At 47.7% G+C, this 18536-nt stretch overlaps 1 protein-coding gene across 4 annotated transcripts in view; it reads left to right on the top strand.

The window, feature by feature from the left end:
- MYO9A (myosin IXA) overlaps positions 1-18536 on the top strand; it is a 1257959-nt gene that overhangs the window by 1208729 nt on the left and 30694 nt on the right. For all 4 annotated transcript variants that reach the window (XM_078685018.1, XM_078685017.1, XM_078685015.1 and 1 more), the window contains 2 exons: positions 11918-12120; positions 14229-14371. In XM_078685018.1, coding sequence (XP_078541144.1) covers positions 11918-12120; positions 14229-14371 — 346 coding nt within the window. The remainder of the gene's footprint in view (positions 1-11917; positions 12121-14228; positions 14372-18536) is intronic.

Raw genomic sequence — 18536 nt, 5'->3', positions numbered from 1 at the left:
ATGGACATGTTGTTCAATTGAACTTGCCTGTTCCGGGAGAAGGCAAATTTTCCCTTGAACGTTTCAAGGAGAGTAGGAGAAGTGTGTGTGTGTCGGACAGTGGAGAAGTGTGGCTCAATGGTTAGAGCAGGCAGACCTTGATGCAGAGCTCTGGCCAGGGACCAGGGTTCAATTCCCGCCTCGGCAGGTCTCCGGCTCATTAATTCCCCTGACTGGATATTCTCGCCTCAGCGCCTGTTCTGATCATGGGTCCCACGCTGCAACTCTGGGCAATAGCTTGCTTAGTCTCCACAACGGCCCCAAAAGCGCTGGGATGCCTGGCTGCACCTGGGGGGTGCCCAGGAGTGGACATTTCCCAGGAAAGCCAGGAAGGGTTCCTAAGTGGTATACGGACAGCGCCGGGACACCTCCGGTGGAGGTAGCTGTGCGCTTTACAAATTCCGACATTTACATTTACATTTACTTCCACTCGCTCTTGGGCCTTTCTAACCAGCCTTGCCAGTAACAATTTCAGAGTTCCTTCTGTGGCTTTGGATGAGGCGTTCCTTACTGCTAGCCTGTCCTTCCCCAGCAGGAATTCTAACTAGGCTGGCAGGATATAACATCGGAGATGTGGGTACTGCAAATTGTCTGAAAAGGTAATGCCCTACCCTTCCTTTCTTCCCAACGTGCACCTCCCACTATCACCCCCGCGACTGATGGAGGACCATCTCTCCAATTTGCAGTAGGAAGTCCAAAAGGGTCTGTTGTGAGGGTGCCACTGTCAGTAGTGGGGCATGGGTGCTGTTCCTGCTATTAACTGGTGCGCATGAAGGACACAGGCCTGTTCAAAATGCTTACTCTTGCCTGTCCTCCACCCTGGATGGTGGTGTTGGAACTGCAGGACGCCTAATTCTATATTCCCGTCCTTCGACCCATCGGCACGTGTCAGGAATTAGATTGCTTGCCTCTGCTAATCCAGTCTCTCTGTCGTCAAGAGACATCATCAGACCTTTAAGCCTGCTCTGTATCCAAGTTGGGTCAGAAGACGTCCTCATCTTTGGAGGTTATTGCAGTGTTTATTGTGTGTGGTTAAAGGCGCTTACATCCAACATGGTGGCCGCCATGTTGTTTGAGGTCCGCATTCTAGTTTATTTTCACCTTGCGCTATTGCTTGGTTTTCAACCGAGCGTGAGGAGTTTGAAGTGGCGCACTTCAACTGTTGTTTTTCTCTATTGAGCAATGTCTCGCGTTCACTCAGTGTGCAATATCTTAAAAGAAAGACATTTAATTTACGAAACTATGTTGTTGCGTCAGTAAAGGTCGGAGAGGCACGAAGAGAACAATCTTTCTGGTTTGTCGTCAGTTTTGTGTGAATCGGAAGAGACTTGAGGAGCAGCAGGAAAATGAATACAATGTTGCAGCGTCCATTTGAAAACTACAAGACGCTGTGAAAGAGCATCCAACGCATCGTGTGTTTTGAGTTCGCACTACTTAGGCTACTTTTTCAAGCCCAATAGATGCTAATTAATGTAGAAGTAATAGACAAAGTACTTGGCATCTTGCTGGCTTATTATAGGTTAAGGGTTTTGCTTAGTGCGAGGCGGTGTGCACACCAGAGTAATCCTGGAGCCACTCTGGAAACGGTTTTGTGCCTTTCGCCCGGAAGAAAGAATCCAGCACATTCAGGCTATAATCCCAATCTTTCAGCCATGGTCCTGGATTACAGTGAGGTAGACTTTGAGGCTACTGGGACTGATAGCCTCCTGCATCCAGCAGGTCGACAATACCAAGGTACCATGTGCGGGCTCTCCAGTGGGTCCAAGATCAAGTGGACTTCTCTGACCATGTTCTGCAGAGGTGGTTGCTGCACTGTGATTGGGCCAGCCGCAGATCTATCTCCCTTCCCCACCCAGACCTGACAGTGGTGGCCGATGCATCCCTTCTGAGTTGAGACGGCCATCTGGGAGAGGTCTAGATAAGAGGCCTCTGGTCTCTAGCAGAGTCCCGGCTGCACATCAGCCTTCTGGAGCTGAGAGCCATCCACTTGGCGCTGAAAGCCTTTCTGCCGTCCATCAAAGGGAGGCTGGTGCAGGTGCTGACGGATTACACCACTGCCATGTGGTACTGCAACAAATGGGGCTTGGTGGGGTCACGAATCCTGTGCCAGGAGGCCCTGTGCGTCTGTAAATAGCTGGACTGACGAGGAATCTTCCTGCTGGTGGATGCCTGAGCAGACGTGCTCAGCCGCCAGTGCCTATTTGATCACAAGTGGTAATTACACGCAGTGGTAGAGGTCTTGTCCGCCAATGGTGGGAACGTTGGCTCGATCTTTTTGCCACCTCCGAGAATGCAGTGAAATGTCAGCACTGTTTCCAGGACATCTCAACCTCGGAGATGCTTTCATCCTCGAGTGAAACTTTGGTCTCCTATATGCCTTCTAGCTAATGCCACTCCTGCCCTGACTTCTCAAGATCAGGACAGACTATGCCCAAGTCATCCTAGTGGCTTTGGATTGGGCCACAGAGAGTTTGGTATCCAGACCTCCTGGACTTGAGCATTTGTCCTCCGATCAGGCTGCCAATCTGAGAGGACCTGTGGTCTCAGCAACAGGGCACGGGTCTGCACCTGTCTTTCACACCGCTTTCTTCATTCTTGGAGATATAGCAGCAACAACTAAACACCTTTGACCTTCCCCCGGAGGTGACTGATGTCAACCTGCAGCCCACGATGAAAACTGTATAAGCCTGTTGGGGCAAATTTGTGGTTTTGTGCAGAACTTGCCCGGTTGACCCCCTCCAAGCCAAACTATCTGATGTTTTGTTATTTGTTCTGTCTCTAGCCTGGCAAGGCCTTGCCCTGGACACATTTAAAGATTATATTTCAGCCCTCTTGGCCTTCTTATGGTTGCCTAGTCAGTACTCCTTGTTTAAATCACCTGGTGTGATGTCCTTGATGTGTACTCTGTTCGAGACGCTCCACAGCTGTCCTCTGCATCTTCTAACCATTAATACTGCATTCCTGATTGCTCTCTCCTCTTTAGTGTGTGAAAGAGCTTCAAGCTCTGTTCATCCAACATACACCTCCTTTTTCCCTGATAAGCTGGTTCTGCCAACTAGAGCCTCATTTCTACTAAATGTTGTGGCACTGTTCCACGTCAATCAAATCATCACCCTGCCAGTGTTTTATTCTCCGCCTCACCTCTGTAAAGAAGAGCAGGAGAGATTCCATCAATTAGACCCCAAAAGAGCGCTCAGTTCTACTTTAATCATACCAAATACCACTGGGTGGACGTTCAGCTCTTTATGCGATTTGCCTGAGCGAAAAAGGCAAGGCTGTGCAGAAGCCGACTATCTTGCACAGAATGTGCTCTGCATTGGGATTTGCTATGCATTGGCTAAAAAGCAGCCTCCAGAAGGACTGCGTGTTCCTTTTGCTACAGGCAAAGCTGCTACCAGTGTGTTAGCACACGGAGTCTCTGTCATAGGCATCTGCCAGGCAGCTACGTGGGCATTCCTCAATACGTTCACGAAGCACTCTTGTCTGGACAGTCCGATTTGCAGAGAGGGCATTTTGCCAGCTCTAATGTGCAAGACTTTCTGGTTTGAGTCCCCACACAGACCCACCTCCAAATAGGTACTGCTTTGGAATCTATTCAAAAGGTGAGGAATCTTCAGCTAGAAGTCTCTATCAGAAATCAAGTTACTTACCTTCAGTATCTGCCTTTCTGGTAGAGGCTATAACTAAACACAGAATCCTCACCGACCCTCCAATCCTCCTTGTTCTGTGATTGAACTCTACCTCTTAATAACATCCCAAGTCTAGGAATCTGCACACTAATATGCCAATTTGCTTTTGGAGCTCCATGTCATGAGGCTAGGACAATTTCGAAAGCAACTGAGGGGGGCGCACCGGAGTGGTGCTTTTATAGGCCCGGCAAGTCACTTCCAGAGCAGAAGGACGTCAGTGTGGAGCCATACAGCAACATTTTTCGGCACACAGAGGTCCTATGAAAAAAGTTTCTGGTTCCAGTTTGACGTCTCGAAAATATTCAAAAGGTGAGGAATCTGTGGCTTGATAGATTCTTTACCAGAAAGAGCATTATCAAAGGTAATTAACTTGGTCTTCAAGGAGTGGATTTGAATCAATTGCTTATTTTTTGCAGGACCTCTTTAACTCTATAAAAAAAAAAATTATAATAATAAACAAAACGTACAAAAAAAGATATCTTAAACAGAAGAATCAGCCTCCACCAGCTAAGTAAATCTCATTATCTGATAGAGACATCTAGCCACAGATTCCTTAACTTAGAATATCTCCCCAAGCATCAGACTGGTTCCGGAAAATCTTTTCCCCCGGCAATACCTCTGCACTCCGTCGTCCACGGAAGTGATATCAATGGAGCCAAATATGCCCCTCCCGGCGTGCTGATGTCAGTTTTCTTCTTTTCCGTGTTCTAACGCGGATCTGGAAAAGTGATACCTCTGGCCTGTTTTTCTTATCTTCAGGCCTTCTCAACGCCTTTTTGCGTCAAGTAACAGTGTGTTCGATGCTTGCGGGCTTTAAGCAGTGCCGGTTCTGCTTGCGACAGATGTCAGCGATGGACCCTCACAAAATCTTTATATGGTGCTTGGGCGAGCACCACAACTCTGTGGAGTGCGACGCTTGCCGCCAGCTGCAGCCGAAATACCTTCGGGAGCGCCACATGAAGCTGCTGTCTGCGAAATGACCCCTCGCGACACCGGTCTCCTCTTCCAACGGAGACGTCCACGCTGCGCCAGTCCACGCAGGAGGGCGTTCCTTTTCGGGGCAGGTCCCGGGACCGTTGCCGTTATTCACCTACCTCAGGTAAGCACAAACGGAAGTCGCGGAAGTCGTCTGCTTCGCATCGACATCATGTCGGGGCCTGCGGCTCCCAGTCTTTGCCGGACTCGGGCCCCCAAGAGTCGGGCCTTGCATATCTCCCGTTTTCGGGAGATGGGGCGACTCAACCTCAGATGGAGGACTACTGGAGGACCCTGCAGTCCTTTTTTGCTTTGACCCCCCTCCCTGGCGCGCCTTCAGGCCCCACAGTGGGGGTAGGAACTCAGGTCGGGACTCCGCCGGCGGGTTTACCCTCGGCACCGACCGATTGCCCTGACTCCTACTCCTGAGTCGCCGCAACATCGGGACACAGCCCGGTTGGGCATCCCACGACGTCTAGCCTTTCCACAGCGCCGTCGCACAGCCTTCCAAGGCTCCCTGCTGCATCGCTGGAGGTGGCTGCAGCGCGGTGCACGACACCGCTTCAACACACTCTCCCTGCAGGTTTCCACCTCGGGAGATGTTGAGTCGTCACCAATCCGACTCCGGTCGGTTACGGCCTTTCCATAGGTCGCCGACACCGGCTCGACTCTGCCGGTCGAGGCTTTTTCAGAGGTCGTCGATGCCGGCTCGACTCGCCCGGTCGACACCTTTTCAAAGGTCGCCGGGTCGACTCGGCAGGTCGGGGCCCTTTCGGAGGTCGACGACACAGGCTCCACTCCATCAGTCGAGACCTTTTCGGAGGTCGACAACGCCGGGTCGATGTCGCTTCAACTCCGGTACCATCTCCGGCTTTATTAGTGGAGGGTGTGGTCCCAGTGAATTCCCCACCCCCTGAGTCGTGTCAGCGCTCTCCAGAGCATTGGCCTACTCAACCTTTTGCTGAGCCTCTGTTACGTGACCGGATTAGCTTGCGTCCGTCACCTACTGATGACTTGCTGTCACCGCCTCGCGGGGCCACGGAGGCTAGTGGGATGTTTATCAGGGCTGTTTGCAGAGCTGCAGACATTTTGAGGATGCAGCCGCCCTCAGTCCCTAGGCCTTCGGAGCCATTGCTGAATCTTCTCCACCAGGGTGCGGTACATGGCGACATTGTTGCCATTTGCAGAGTCATTAATTTTCATCCTTCTCGGGGTGTGGGCGAGGCCCTTTTCGGGGGACCCCGTGGATTGTGCTGTGGCACATCGTCATCGGCCAGCTCCCAATGACGCCGCCTGTTTGACCCTCCATCCTGTGGCTGGTGGATTTGTGATTCAGGCAGCTCTCTCGACTACTCCTGTTCCGCTGCATCCTTCCACTCGGGAGTCTCGGTGGTTGGACTCATGTGGCCGTGATGTGTTTGCCTCACCCAGCGCAGGACTCCGGTCCCTGAACATGTTGTTTGTGTTTGCCTGAGCTACATTTGCCCTTAGGGACCCTGTTGAGCAGCTCCTCCCCTCCTTGCCGGAGAACTCTCGTGCCGAACTGTCCCGCATAATCCATGATGGCCATAATATGGCGCAATTTTCGATTCAGTCTGCCATGGACACCACTGACTCCATGGGTCGGACTATGGCCAGGTCGGTTGTCATGTGCCGCCATGCGTGGTAGCACAATAGTGTTTCCCAGAGCATGTTCAGGAGCGGCTTAGAGATTTACCATTTGATCGGGTCACTCTTTTTGATGCCCATGCTGATTCGGCGGTCAGACGCCTCCTGTCTATGTTTGCTTGTCTTTCAAGGTTTTAATCCTCGTGCAGAAGTATTGGTTTGGTGATGGTGCTGTCACTTTCTTCACTGTTACCCGTTCTGGGTTACAGCTGTTCTGAGCTGTGTGGCTGTTCAGCCATGTTATTTCCGTATTCTGGGTCAGCTGGTATAGCTGTGTTTACCTTGCTTTTGAGCCTCTGCCCACGAGCTTGTCTCAAGAGGAACCCTTCTTTTGTAGGGTTTTTGTCTTACCCTATGTGGGGTATTTGTTGACAGTTATATTGCTACTCTTCCTTACCCAGGAAGTTTTGCCGCAAGTTCACTCTTCCTACTGTTGTAGGATGTCTCCTCTGATGAGATCCATCGGATTGGTCTCTCTCCAGTGGTTACAATGGGTCATCTACGGTTCATCCGTAGTACATTCACGCCTCGGTAAGGGTGTCCTTCCCTGCTGTTTTGTTGGACTTTTGTCACGCCTGTTTTTTCCTGGCGTGTTCTTGCAGACTCAGTGTGTCTGCCTTGCCTGTCTACAGCTGGACATGCGTCCCTGGGAGGCAGGTCCCTCTGTTCCGTTCCGGAGCAGTCTCTTCTGTATTCTGTGAATACTCGCCGTATTGGTGCACACAGGTTGTGCTCTACGTTCTTTCTTGTGGCTCAAGCACTGTCGGTGTTCTTGCCTATGGCGAGGGGAGTTCCTGACTGCTCAGTCTCGGCTGTGTGTTGCCTCCTACCCCACCTCCCTAACGGGGTCTCCTGACCCTTGCTTCTTGCAGGACAGGGGGGTCGGTTTTTCCGCTCCTGTCCTGTGCATATTTCTTAATTCTTCAAAGGGTGGCTCTTGTCTATAACTTTCTGCCCCCGAAACTGTGCTCCACCCCAGCTGTTTCTCCGGGTGTGGATTCTTACTCACATTTGTAGCACTAGTGTTGAGCTCCCCACCAGCTGTTTTTCTGGGGGTGAGTTCTTACTCCCATTTCTGGCACAGTTGCTTCTTTAGGTAGCATTACTGTGCATGTCTTCTTCTTGGCATTCTGTGACTGATCTGCTGCACACCGGTACAGTGGTACCAATTGAGCGACTCCCCTGTTTGGGGTTTCGTCCCTTCATTTATGTGTGGCAACATTCCTGTCTCTTAGTGTATATGTTGTAGGTTCTACATGCCACGGGGGTGCTCGCATACTAGGTTCTTTTTGCCCTAGTATCTGGCCTTCTTGCTCACTCTCTCCTACGGGATAGAGTCCCCTATGTGTTCCTAGCTCGCAGGTTGTCCCCTAACATTGGTACCTTTTGGTACGTTTGGCTGCATGCCTACCTACTCAGCTTTTGCTCCATGGTGTCTCTTTTGTCTCTATTGGCACCAGACTATGGGTTCAGCCCTGCCACTGTTGTTGCATGTCCTAGGGGATGCATATTTGATGTGGGTTTTTTCTTACACATTCGGGTCTCCTGTTGCGGTTCCAGTTCTTGGCTGGACAGTCTTCGGACTGTCCCCCATATTGTTTTGGCATCCACTGTGGTGTGTGTTCAGGCGGTATGCTCTACCGTTGTCATGTTCCTTACAGAGTTTTCTGGGTCTAATGTCAGATGCCCTGCCATTGCGGTTCCCACCATGTCTCGTCCAGCCTGTTGACGAATATCTAGAACTTGGTGGTTGTTTCGCAGACCCTCCTCCTATGGGGTATGGCTTTGGTATCTATTCTGAGTTAAGGAATCTGTGGCTAGATGTCTCTATCAGATGGAAGAGTTACTTACCTTCGGTAACGATATATCTGGTATAGACGCAGTCTGGCTGCAGACTCCTTAACAACCGCCCATCCCCTCTGCGAAAGCCTTTTCATAAGGTGTTTTTTCCACCTAGTCGCACCTTTTCTGGTAGCCTTGGTCTTCCGGAGGAGTGCTCTCGCGCCGCACACTGGGGTAGGGTGTTTTGTTCTGCGTGGGGCCCTTCGGCCTCCCCTCCATCCTAGTGTTTGGTTGGTGGCGTGTTCTCGCACCTTCCATTTGGCCCAGGGGGTGTTGTTCGAATATCGAGCCCTTTGGCTCTCCACTCCATCCACGCTTGTGGGTGGTTGAAGTCTATACTTTTCACTGCCTTCTCATGTTGCTCCACCTGCGTTCCTCACACGTGGAGTTCTTCTGTTTTTAATTTCCTCCCGCCATCCACGTCTGTGCCTCCAACTTATTATAGCAGTCGGTTGGGTTAGGCTTTCTTTAGTGCTACAGTCCTTCCATCTCTGGAGGGTGTGTGTAGTGAACTTTCTGGTGGTCGTTCACTTCTAGTCACTTGTCTTGCAACATGTTGCTACAATATGGTGGTTCTTTTCATTTCCCTCCTATGATGACAAGCTGTGTATTTTTTGTGCTGCAGCCGTTACCCCCTCGAGGTGGGGCACGGCTTGGCAATTTGGTGGTCCCTTGCTTGCAGCAAGTGCTCTGTGAGCTCCCTTTAGTCCCACTGGGTACTTTTTCAACTTCCTATTATTTCTCTTTTTTCTGTTACTTGTCGTTGTTTCAACGATTTTGCTCATTTTTTAACACACCCTGTTCCTATGCTATCGCAGTTTTTGCATGGCTCCGCGTTGTGATGTGGAAAAGTTTCCTGACAAAACTGAAGTCAGCATGCCGGTCGGGGCATATATGGCTCCATTGACGTCACTTCCGTGGATGACGTCAGTACAGAGCTGGGCGACGCCGCCTCACTGCTTACAGAGGTTTTACTGGGGAAAAAGAATTTCCGGATCCAGTCTGACGCCTGGGGAGATATTCTAAGTTAAGGAATCTGCGGCTAGACTGTGTCTCTACCAGATATACCGTTACCGAAGGTAAGTAACTCTTCCATCAATGGTCCGTTAGTCAACAACATCACAAGGAGTCAAAAACTATCATTAAAACTGATGTCTGTGATGACTTGGTTTACAATGATGATAACTGCCTCACTATCAACCGACAGTCCCACCACAAGACCATCAATGAAGAATCCCCCGTTTTCAGACCCAGCAACGAAAGTCTCGTTGACGGATGACCCGACAGCAAAGGATCTCAAACCAAGGAAAAAACATCTGTTGTCAGAAATTTTACCAGAACATACTTCTCCCAGTAAAATTCCACCGCAACCACCAGCCAAGCTCATGGAAGCAGAAGCGGAACAGTAATCGAACCCAAACGATCCTTATGGTGCAGCATATAGCTCAAGCCTAGTCCAAATAAAATACGTGGGCATGGAAAAAGAGTGTGGCTATTTGCCGCACTATAATCCAGAAAATGAGCAAACTGCATATCACCCAAACTAACCAGGAGTGCATGAGGAAGAGAGGTTAGATAATAGTGTATACTAGGATTGTCACTATGATCCTTATGATGCAGACTTTGAAGTATACAGGAAACTACCCATGATGCAAGTGCCAATTAATTTAATGAAGGACCTACATCACACGATGGTAGATTATTACATCTGTGGAAGCTTAAGAGTGCCTACATTAGCTTCACATCAGACATTCTGCAGATGCTCTGCTCCTAATTCTTTGTCTCAAAATGATGCACAGTGAGCATCGAGGTCTTAAAAAATGGCTAAGACATTGCCCGTCCTGAACTACCTCTGCTTCTCTTCTATCTTATTTTCCTCTTCCTTGGGAATATACCCATCAGTTGGGAATGGGAAAGAGTTAGGTGGTTGCCTTGGCTAAAGTTACCTTCATGGTGGCTCTGTTACTTTGATTTTGGCACTGCCTTGTTACCACCAATATCCATTCCTAATGATGTTGCTGTGCACCCACATTTGGGAGAGGGTCCTGTCCATGTACTGTGTATTTGCATGTCTTTAATAGCATGGTTTTTAAATAAAAGCCTTGACAAGTTCATCTGCCACTAGGTATTAGGGGATACCCATTAGATGAGCACCATAGTGACCGTAAAGGTAACTGAGGGGCAGATGTATCAACATCCAGAGTTGCGAATCTCAAATAGCGATTTTTTTAAAATCTCTATTTGAGATTTACAAATTGGTATGTATGTAGAAATTCACATTTTTTAACGATTTCTTAAAATTAAGGAATAATTTCCCATTCATTTCTATGGGCCAAGTAGGAATGAATGTGAAGTTATTCTCAATTTGCGATTCGCAATTTGAGAATCGCAAATTGAGAATAATTTCAAGCGTGCAAGGGTGTCATAAGGACACCCTGATGCACCCCTGAAATTCACGTGTGCGCGCATGTGCACCACATGGCACCTTCACAAATGCAAAAAAGTGCTTTTGTGAAAGAAATCGCAAATTACCACCAACTTGAAGTTGGTGGTAATTTGCGATTTCTTAATGAGAAGTCGCACAACTTGGGTGCTTCATACATTGCATTTAAGGAATTGCAAAATTTGCGATTCCTTAAATGCAATCGCAAAATAAGGAATCGCAAATTTGCGATTTCTTATTTTGCACTCAAATTTGCTACATACATACCATTTAGCGAAAATGAGTTTGCAAACGCCGAAATTCTGCGAATTTCTTTGTTTGCGAACCCATTTGAGCTTCATACATAAGGCCCTAAATCTTTTTGCTGCATACATTGAAATCAACCTTGTTTACATTCTCTTTGCAGTATAGATGTATTCCACACATCACTCACCTCATAACTTCTTGATTTTGTGAGGTCAGCCTCACCATTTTGGACTGTTGACATATGTTCCATTAGGCAGGAAACATGATACCAACTCTGTCACAAGGTGGTGAGATAGAGCTTTTTAAGTGAGTCAACACCCCTATATCTACAATTACAGATTCAGCTTTTAAGTATGCCACCTTAAGACCCTCTTTAATCTGGCATTGCGTCCCCAGGTTCGACTAGCAATTGATTCAGTAATTAGTTAGATTGGTTCTCCACTGCCCTCTGTTTTCCTACTTCACATCTGAGTATCAAACTCATTTGCAACGGCCCTTGGGAAAAGTTGAGAAGAGACATAAATGCTTTTGAGCGCTCTTATTGCTTTCAGAATGATTGCTCAATGTCCTGTTGTGTTACTCTATAAATTGTCTTCTGTCTCACTCACCAGTTAGGTGTTAACCTTCCAGTAGAGGATCAAGCTCAACACAAGTAGAAGACAAAATGCCCTGGATCTTGCCTGACCATGCTTTTTCTGAACAACCAAGGACCTCAACACCTCATCAACTTGCTTACTCTGCTTGCAGTACCTTTGTTAGAGAGTGTTGTACACAGAAACTATGTTTTTTCCAAGTGATCATAACCATTAACCTTTGTTGCATGTTGAGTATTACACCATTCTAGTCTCAATTATATGTCAGCAGCTGTGTCTGAACTTATGATGAGGGCACGAGATATTTACAAACTTGAAGTGAGAGGTTTCATGCATAGGCCATTGTGTTGTGTGTTTTTGAAGTCTGCATAGGACTATGTGGAAAACCAAACATTATTTTTTTTGTCTGGCTTCATCTACAGGGTAAAGGAAACCTGCGAAGGAGGAATTACCCCAGTCAAACTTCACCAATAACAGCTCGTTTGCCCTCTGTGGCTGATGTCCCAGAGGAGACAGCCAGCAGTGAAGAGACAATGGACTCGGAGGGTACAGAGCAGCAGCAGGTTGCCATGCAGCAGGAGGAGAGGGTTCTAACTGAGCAGATTGAGAACCTGCAGAAAGAAAAGTGAGACATTTAGTTATAGGAAACACTGGAGTTTGAGTTCTTGGGGTGGATGCCTGGTGCCAGTATTAGTTTGACAGTGTGAGTTTGAATACTACAGAATGAGACAAGGAAGTGTTCGAATAATATCTGTTCAACTTACTGCAAGAATGTGTGTCTGTGTGGCTGGTCGGCAGATTGTAGAGATCCAGCTGCAACTGCATGAGTAGGGTTCTGACCGAGGTGATGAAGTAACAAAGTGGTTATTTGTTTACATAGGCATGTAGTGTCTGCAGCAAAAATGTCGTGTGCAGAAGTAGTCCAGTGCTTGTTCACAAAGGATATAGTTGTGTCAAGAAGGATGGGGTCTAGAGATCCAGCTGTTGGATAATACATTTGAGAACCACATCCTAGTGAATTCTAGAACTGAGCAGAGTTGAGAGAACATCCAGTCTTTTAATTAGGAATCACAGTGATGAGATTTAGCATTAATAAGCAGAGTACGACTATAGATCGGAGTCTGGTGCTGCGGGAGTGGTCAGTACTGCAGTTTAGAAATCTCACCTCAGGTATGTGTGTCTAGGGATGTTGCTGGGATAAGGGGCCTATGAACAGGGCAAGCCTAAAGAAGCTAAAGAAACAAGAATGGTAGGCAGGTGGAACTAGTACGCTGATGTCTGGGACATAGGAGCAGCAAACAGGGTGAGTCTTGAAATGACTACTAATTTGAGGTGGGCCTGGGCGGAACTTGTAGAGTTTAACCCTGTGGAATTCTGCAGAGTAACAAAAATAACTCCTCAAGATTCTGCGGTCGGACGGAAATAGGCACGTTGCGCTGTGATTTAGTGCCGGGAGCGTGTTCTCCTGTGAAAAATCGGCGCAATGGCACCACGTTGCGCACCAGAGGCGCAGCTTCTCAAGTTGATTTTGCTGCCTCTCAAGTAGATTTTCTACTTCAGCTGCAGCTTTCTGACCACAAACGTTTGCGACCGCCTGTGATGGAGAAATCTTGCTGGATGCCCTCCTTCAACCGAAAATCGTGCTTCGTTCACCAAATCATGCTCCCCAAATTACTGTTTGTGAGCCATGCGCAAGAAAAACCTCTGCCACACGGAGGTTAGTGGAACTTTACCGGAACTCAATGCAAAGTGGCCATAACTCCGCCGGCGGGGCTGAATACGCCAACTCCTAATTTTTGGTGGGCTTTAAACTGAGGATTTAGCCATTTTTGAGTGATGAAAATATTGAAGATGGAAAGTTTCAGCATTGCTATTCAAGTATAAAGGATCATATGGCAAGGCTGACGCTCTGACTGTAGTGATATGAGGAGAGTGAGTTAGGCATGTTTAAGGATGTTTTATGGAATTTGTTAGGTGAGTGGAAAGAAGAGTATAAGCATCTTACTTCTGGGTTTAGGATTGGTTGGCAGGGTAAGTAGAGTGAAGCTATAATACATTAGAGAAACGAGCCTTGTTGGATCTATAGTTAACAATCTTATGGCATGACTATAGAAGCAACAAAGGTTCTCAGGATCAAACTGTTCAAATATGAGAGCATTGAACTGAGTGGGTGGAGGAATCGTGCTGTATTAAACCAGCTATTTGTTATGGATGTTTTTAGACACATTGGCACTGAAACATTGGAGGCAAAACATGCAAGGCCACTGTTCTCCCCTTTGAAATTTAAAAAGTGCAGGTCGTGCGATCAGGAAATGTGCAGTGTGTCATGTGTCTGCAGAGAATTTGAACATATGCTTAGCAAATATTGGAATTCTGACATTGACAGTGCAAATTAGATAAGTGTATCAAGGTGCATGGTGTTCAGTAACACCCCTGTATTGCTGCTACTGTAATTTATTCGTGAGTCTATTGGTTGTTTTTTGATTGTACCTACTTAGGACTTTTGCTACCAAATGCCCTCTATACCCTGTAGTGAATATTATCATTAAGCTGTTTTTTAATTACTGATTGATTTAGCCGGGTGTTTGGTGAGTGGTTTACATTGAGTTCCTGTATCCCCCATTTCAACTTGCTGCTTCCACATTCCCTCCTTTACAGACTCAGTTTACTAAGGTCCTCACGATCATCCTGTAAACTTGAGTTTTGTGCTGATTTTCTTTCTGTTTCTCATAGGGTGGAGCTGGCATTTGAAATCCTGGCATTGGAACCACGTGCTTCTGATGATGAAACACTGGAATCTGAAGCTTCAATTGGCACAGCAGACAGCTCTGAAAATGTGAACTTTGATTCAGAAGGCACAGTCTCAAATAGATCAGGTAACAGTACAGTATGCTATGAAGCACATGAGACAGTCGAGTAAGCTTTAATACTGAGCCCCCACATGCAGGCTTTGAGCTTCTTTCAATTTCTACAGATTTAATGAAACACCCACGTATGCCAATTTACTGAATTCACTGTAATCAGTGAATTGACAGCATCTTGTTATTTAGTTCCATTTTTACTGACTCTTGACATTTTGCTGTGATCTTGAGAGACCTACTGCATAGGCCATGAAGCACATGCCGGAGGGCATGTCCTGTATTTAGAGAGAACCCGAAAGCTTGGTGACCCAGCTTATACATGCCATCTTGACTGTACTCCGGGTGGTCCTGTTAAATAATCCATATCAAATTCTCAACCTGCTTGCTAACCGAACTTCCACATGCGAGCCAGTGGTGAGTCATGAGTACTAGCGTCAGCAATAATGTCAGTGTACTTTTTACTGGTACAATCCATATTTCCTTGGATGTCTTTACTGCTATATAGAATGTTGCCATTTAAAATTGTTTAATAGGTGTGTGTGTGTGGACCCCACACAATATCTGCCACTGTCCCCTTCAGCGTTTGCCCCTTTAGCCTGCATATATTGCTGTTTTTGGCATTAATATGGCCAGTGGCTGCTGCCTCGGAACGGGGGCGGTGTGATTGGGGGGTGGGAGGAGGCGCGGATGGATACAAAAAAATAAACGTACCTTCCATTCGCTGCAGCCACCACACCCCTCTCCTCAGTCCTCGTCCTCTGAACTGGCACCACTGGAAGCAGACTCTCCCAGCCAATCACGACGATGCATAAGTAGCGTAGTGATTGGTCTCAGCGGCTTATTTGACCACTCAGGCACTGCCTGTGAGCCGGGGCATGTTCTCCATTGGGTTGTGGAACACAGCCAGCTAGAGAGCATGCTAAGTGCGCATGAATGTTTTGCTGACCCAAGTGGGCTGACCAAACATTAATTCACACTTAGACTCCCTAACCACTCCTCCCTTTGCTCAGCCCCACCTAGGCTCCAGTCCCACACAGGAAAATAAAATGATAAAGTCTTGTTATCACTGTTTTTTTTTTTTGCACTGCTCAAATAGCAGTGGGACCGAACTCCTCCACCTTAGCGGAGGAGCCGCCACTGAATATGGCATGAAAGTGAATGGATATTATGAGGAGATTTGGTTTGAAGAGAATGTATTTAAATGACCAGTAGTTTTTAACTTTTAGTCTATTTAGAGCACCAAGTGATCTTTGAAATGTAGTATTTTAATGTATTTTATTAGTGATATTCATGTAGTGTGGAGTTTATCCTTTAATTTAGAGAATGCTGTTCTATAGAATAGGGACAGGAGCCAGATTGGATATGGAAAATTTCAATAGCAGTGCTCCTGTGTGCCACCAGGTAGCGATGTATCTCCACGCATGTAAGCGCCACCCATGTGTGCTCATGTCAGTTCCTTTTTTTCCATGCCTTCTGATGCAGATTTGAAGGTTTGCTGTCTACTTTGTTGTTTTACTGACTACTTCGAAAATCACAGTGCGCTAGGAAATTATGTCTCCTTCGAAAACGACAGGCTTCAAACTATGACAACACTGTAGTAAGCCGATGTCAGTCACGGATCAGCACAAGATATCTCTTTGGTGCCTGGGCTCTGGTCATGGTTCTAAAGCCCTTAACAGATTACTAAGCTGGTCCCGATGTGGCCCAAGTTCCCCTTGCCATTTTCAACTCTCTAGCAGATAGCAACCTTTAAGAAGGTCATGCTACATATCTTTATGTGTTCCGACTTCCTCTGACATGCCTTTGAGCCCCATAGAGCCACAGAAGTCTCGCTTTGAATAACCTCCTGCAAGTCCTCCCTCAATGCACACTGTTTCCTTGTGACCCGTTATCACATCCATACCAACTCTAATACAGACTACCACACTGGCCCCAAGATCCATGAGTGTTCCAGTCGAATCAGTGCTGATGAAAGAGCGAGTGCCAACACCCATATCCGAACAAGTACTGACGTCCGCCTGAGTTTGACTGATGTCATGCTACTAAATCACATAATCACACCTTATATTGTACAGATTGGCATAACCCAGTTCCTCTGCTGCGACGCCGCTATCCGCAGAGGGTCCACTCTCATTTTCCCTTGATCTATGAACCTGTACAAGAAACACATAGGTCCCTCAGGATACTGATAATGAGGAAGAGGGTGAAGATTGTCTCCCTCCACATTATACTGATGATGCACTATACTTGGATTTACAAAATGCCAGTGGATTATATACCTCCCCTGATGTATGGAGCTTGACTCATCACGTGGGCCACCAATAGAAGAAAGGGTTTGTTTGCAATAGTGGCTCGAAGGGCATTTGAGGTGCTCTATCTGCTGCTCGCTTCTATTGGGACAAAAACAAATGTTTAAGCAGAAATTTTCATCCAGGGGCTCTTGCTACCATTTAATGATGCTCTGACAGCTATATTGTCCAAACCTTGTTCTTGCCCATCTGTCAGTTGACCAAACAAACACCCTACGCCATAGGCCTGGACCCTATGACCAGGACTTCCTAACTAGGCACTGTACACTGGAGACCCACATGGGTGAGGCCTCTTCTATTCAGGTCAGACCCAATTCGTTCCCCGCAACTCATCCAGCTAGTCAATCCAAAAGGATTAATGCTTTTGGCAAGAGAATGTTCTTGTTCACATGCCTGGTTGTTAGATCCATAAATGTGGTTTGACTGCTGGACGTTTACGTGCATGATCTCTAGGGCATGACTAGCGAATCATGCCTTGATAACAACAAGGAGTCCTATGCTGCTAGTTTTGAAGCCGGCTGCCGTTTCCTTTGACAGTTGAACTTTCGCTGTGCCGCCTGAACCAGCAAAGCTCCTGCTGAATTTGTAGCGCTATCTGGCAGCGCTTGTGCTCCATTGATTTTGCAGCGCTATCTGGCAGCGCTTGTGCTCCACTGCTCGCGTTTCCCGCTTCGCGGGAAACACTCGTTGTTGTGGGCTTGTTGGCCGTCAAGGAGGCCAGGGAACATCAGCGCCCACAAGTCAGCTGGGCTTGGAGAACCTCCCCGCCACGCCCCCCTCACCTGGAACAAATTGCGCTGAAGCACCGCTGAAGAGCGGAGTCCTATGCTGCTAGTTTTGAAGCCGGCTGCCGTTTCCTTTGACAGTTGAACTTTCGCTGTGCCGCCTGAACCAGCAAAGCTCCTGCTGAATTTGTAGCGCTATCTGGCAGCGCTTGTGCTCCATTGATTTTGCAGCGCTATCTGGCAGCGCTTGTGCTCCACTGCTCGCGTTTCCCGCTTCGCGGGAAACACTCGTTGTTGTGGGCTTGTTGGCCGTCAAGGAGGCCAGGGAACATCAGCGCCCACAAGTCAGCTGGGCTTGGAGAACCTCCCCGCCACGCCCCCCTCACCTGGAACAAATTGCGCTGAAGCACCGCTGAAGAGCGGAGTCCTATGCTGCTAGTTTTGAAGCCGGCTGCCGTTTCCTTTGACAGTTGAACTTTCGCTGTGCCGCCTGAACCAGCAAAGCTCCTGCTGAATTTGTAGCGCTATCTGGCAGCGCTTGTGCTCCATTGATTTTGCAGCGCTATCTGGCAGCGCTTGTGCTCCACTGCTCGCGTTTCCCGCTTCGCGGGAAACACTCGTTGGTGTGGGCTTGTTGGCCGTCAAGGAGGCCAGGGAACATCAGCGCCCACAAGTCAGCTGGGCTTGGAGAACCTCCCCGCCACGCCCCCCTCACCTGGAACAAATTGCGCTGAAGCACCGCGCATCGCGGGACGGCGACGCCGGGCTAAGCCCGGGCAAAGGGCGGGCCCTCTGTGGCCCTCAGTGGCCGAGGTAGGCCGGGCCTGGGCCCTGGAATCTTTATTTTTATTTTTTCAAAGTTTTTTAATGTTTCTTATTTGTATGAAAATACGCAGACTGGTCTACTGATACGAAGTACGTTATCTGCTTGTGTGAGCGTCACCTTCTCTCCCTGTGAATTTATATTTTATTAATTGTGTTATTTATTTCGGACTGTGAACTCTGCTGTAGGACTAGTCTTCTCTCTGGTATTATGGAGGCAAAGAAATTACGCTCCGGGAAAGTTATATTGGAGAAACCTTGTATAAATCCTGGATCTATTCCCCTGAAGAAAAAGCACGAAAATAGTGTACTTTTGAAAGGTCA

This window comes from Lissotriton helveticus, chromosome 3_2 (genome assembly GCF_964261635.1).
Source record: "Lissotriton helveticus chromosome 3_2, aLisHel1.1, whole genome shotgun sequence".
Lineage (NCBI taxonomy): Eukaryota > Metazoa > Chordata > Amphibia > Caudata > Salamandridae > Lissotriton > Lissotriton helveticus.
This window is presented reverse-complemented; position numbering and strand designations above follow the sequence as displayed.